Here is a 2,631-nt window from a genome sequence, read left to right on the forward strand (position 1 = left end):
CTGCTGGCGTCCAGCCCCTTTGTCCTCCCACAGCTGAGCCTGAGTGGGAGTCTGGGCAGAGCGGCAGGGAGGGACGTTGGAGCCTGGCTGCTGGGGTGTAGGCAGCAGGTACAATCAGGAGTGGTCTTCGTGAAAGCATCAGCTGCGGAGCCTCTGGGAGAGGGAGTGGCCAGGTAAGTGCCAGGTAGCCCTGGGCAAGGCTCAGGATGCAGGGCTGACTGGTTGTGTGGTAGTGGTGTCAGAAGTCTGATCTGTGTACATGTGAGTGTGGGGGTGACAGAGAGACAGGGACGGTGGCATGTTGAGCTGACTTCCACAGGTGGGGCCTCAGTCTGCGTCACGACCTTAGCCAGGGCTTAGACTGCCCCATGGAAGAATGCTGACGAAGCCCTACCTGGGAAGCTCTACCTTCCATATTCCACCTGGGTGGAGCCCCCCATGCTCTAGACTGGGAATCCTCAGGATGGAAACTGGGTCTCAAGTCCCTGTGTCCATAGTTCACAGTACCTAGAGTGGTGGAGAGTAGAATGAAAAAGTACATGTGCACTTCCCAGGACAGAACCTCTTCCCTCCTCTCAGGGAGCCCCTCCAGCCCTGGGACATCTCAGTGGGGAGAAGTCCCTCCTTTTCCTGATGAGGCTGACCTCAGTGTGTGGCTTCATCCTGGGCTGGCTTAGCATACACAGAGGGCAACACACTGTAATGAACTGCCTTACCTCCCTCTGATGGTCTTTGGCTGCTCCAAGTCACACCCCTACCCTGGCCAGTGGCAGAGTAGCTAGGCATGCAGAGCCTCTACAGAGCCAGTCAGGGCTCAGCCCGCTCTACTTGGGCAAATATAGTTAACTTCGTTGTCCACCAGGAAGCTTACTTTCTGTGAAGCTACGGTAGGGAGTCCACCGCCCAGCCAACCAGGCTGACACCAGGCAAGATCTCACCTCTAGAGGTGGCAGAGCAGTTGAGATCAGGAGAATGGAGGGAGAGGCAAGGGGTCGAGTGCAGAGCTGAGCTTCCCTGGAATAAGACATAAAGGTATGCTCCCCACCCTAGAGGGGTGCAAGCAGAGGCTGTATGCTCATAAGGTCCAAACCCTAACCAGTGGGGAACAGCTCTTCAGTCTGTGGAGTTCAGCTCTTCCAAACACCCCTCCTTTGCTCCTAGCAGCAAATCTCTGAGGGGGAGGTTCCCTCTGAGTGCTCACAACTTACCCAATCTAGGTCAGAGCGCTACAGCCAGGTTCTCTCCACTTCCCCACAACAGTAGGCACCTTCCCTTTACTCCTTTGGCTTCACTAATTCTACCCAGCCTTCTCAGTTTGAAGGACCCCTCAGGAACATTTCCCCTGAATCCCCTCAAATTGAGTTTACTACCCATTCTGTGAGCTCCCTAGATTCTTCATACTTCCCCCAGGGGACCTCTGCCAAACTGTGACCTCTGGGAAGTCTCTCAATAAATACTTGTTTCATTACATTCACTCGACTTTGAACAGGTCTAAGCACTTACTATAGCATGATGCTGTGCTGTGAGGGTGGGGCAGACATTAAATAAATATAATCAGAGTTTGGTCAATAGGAAGTACCTACACCTACGTACGGGAGAGCAGCAGCAAAGTTGGAGAAAGGGAGATAATTATTGTGCACCTGTGTGCACTTTCGTACGCACACACTGGAGTCCCTAGGGTAGTCTGAAACCCTTAATCAAATACTGCAGCTCCTGTCATGGAACCGTCCTTATAGAGATATTTTGTCCATGTTCCTGGAACCCTCCCTCCTTCACACCTTGGTGATGAAGACTCCCTACTGCTGGTAGCCCCGTGGCACTGTTCTATCCCTGTTAGTCCCTAAATACTGCTTAGGTTTTTGTAAACCGTTCCTTTATTGGACTCTCCACAAATTACCCTATTTAAGAGCCTGCCATCTGCCTCCTGCGGAGACTGATAGAAAAAAGCTTAGCGAGTCTGAAGAAAAAAGGGCAATATGGCTTTAGTGGGTGACGGGAGGAGGTGGTACGGATAGGGCAGAGGCTAGATTATAGCCACGAGTCTGGTTAGAAGAGCGTCTGAATGAATCCAAGCACACGTTACGTTTGTGCGTGCAAGAGTAAGCCAGTGAGCGAACTAAAGAATAAGTGGCTGGTTTGGGTCGCGAGTAGTGCCTCCTGATCCTAGGCCAGCCTCGCAGGAAAATTTCCCGACGCTGTGTTCTCCACCCTGCAGGATGCGGGAGGCCCCCGGCCCGCAGGATCCCGAGAGGGGCTGCGAGGCGCCGTGCGCAGCATCCTGCCACGCGCAGCGCGTCCTGCAGACCCTCAACGCGTATCGGCGAAATGGCATCCTCACCGACGTGGTTCTGCGCGCCGGTGGCCGCGACTTCCCCTGTCACCGTGCAGCGCTCAGCGCGGGCAGCGCCTATTTTCGCAGCCTGTTCGGGGCCGGTCGACACGAGCGCTGCCTCGCCGTGGTGCCGGTGGTACAGATGTCACCCGAGGAGCCTGGCACCGGGCCGACAGGCAGGGCAGCGGCTGCGGCGCTAGCCGTGGTGCTCGACTACGTCTACGGCGCGGGCGTGCGGCTGCGCGCCGAGGAGGAGGCGGCCGCCGTGCTGGCGCTGGCCGAGAGGCTGGGAGTGGTGG

At 55.8% G+C, this 2,631-nt stretch overlaps 1 protein-coding gene across 1 annotated transcript in view; it reads left to right on the plus strand.

Annotated features, from left to right (window-relative positions):
• Positions 1-2,216: 2,216 nt before the first annotated feature.
• Positions 2,217-2,631, plus strand: part of Klhl35 (kelch like family member 35) — a 6,955-nt gene continuing 6,540 nt past the window's right edge. The window contains exon 1 of the mRNA XM_048787882.1: positions 2,217-2,627. Coding sequence (XP_048643839.1) covers positions 2,217-2,627 — 411 coding nt within the window. The remainder of the gene's footprint in view (positions 2,628-2,631) is intronic.

The sequence above is a fragment of the Marmota marmota genome, unplaced genomic scaffold (genome assembly GCF_001458135.2).
Source record: "Marmota marmota marmota unplaced genomic scaffold, marMar, whole genome shotgun sequence".
Taxonomy (NCBI): Eukaryota; Metazoa; Chordata; class Mammalia; order Rodentia; family Sciuridae; genus Marmota; species Marmota marmota.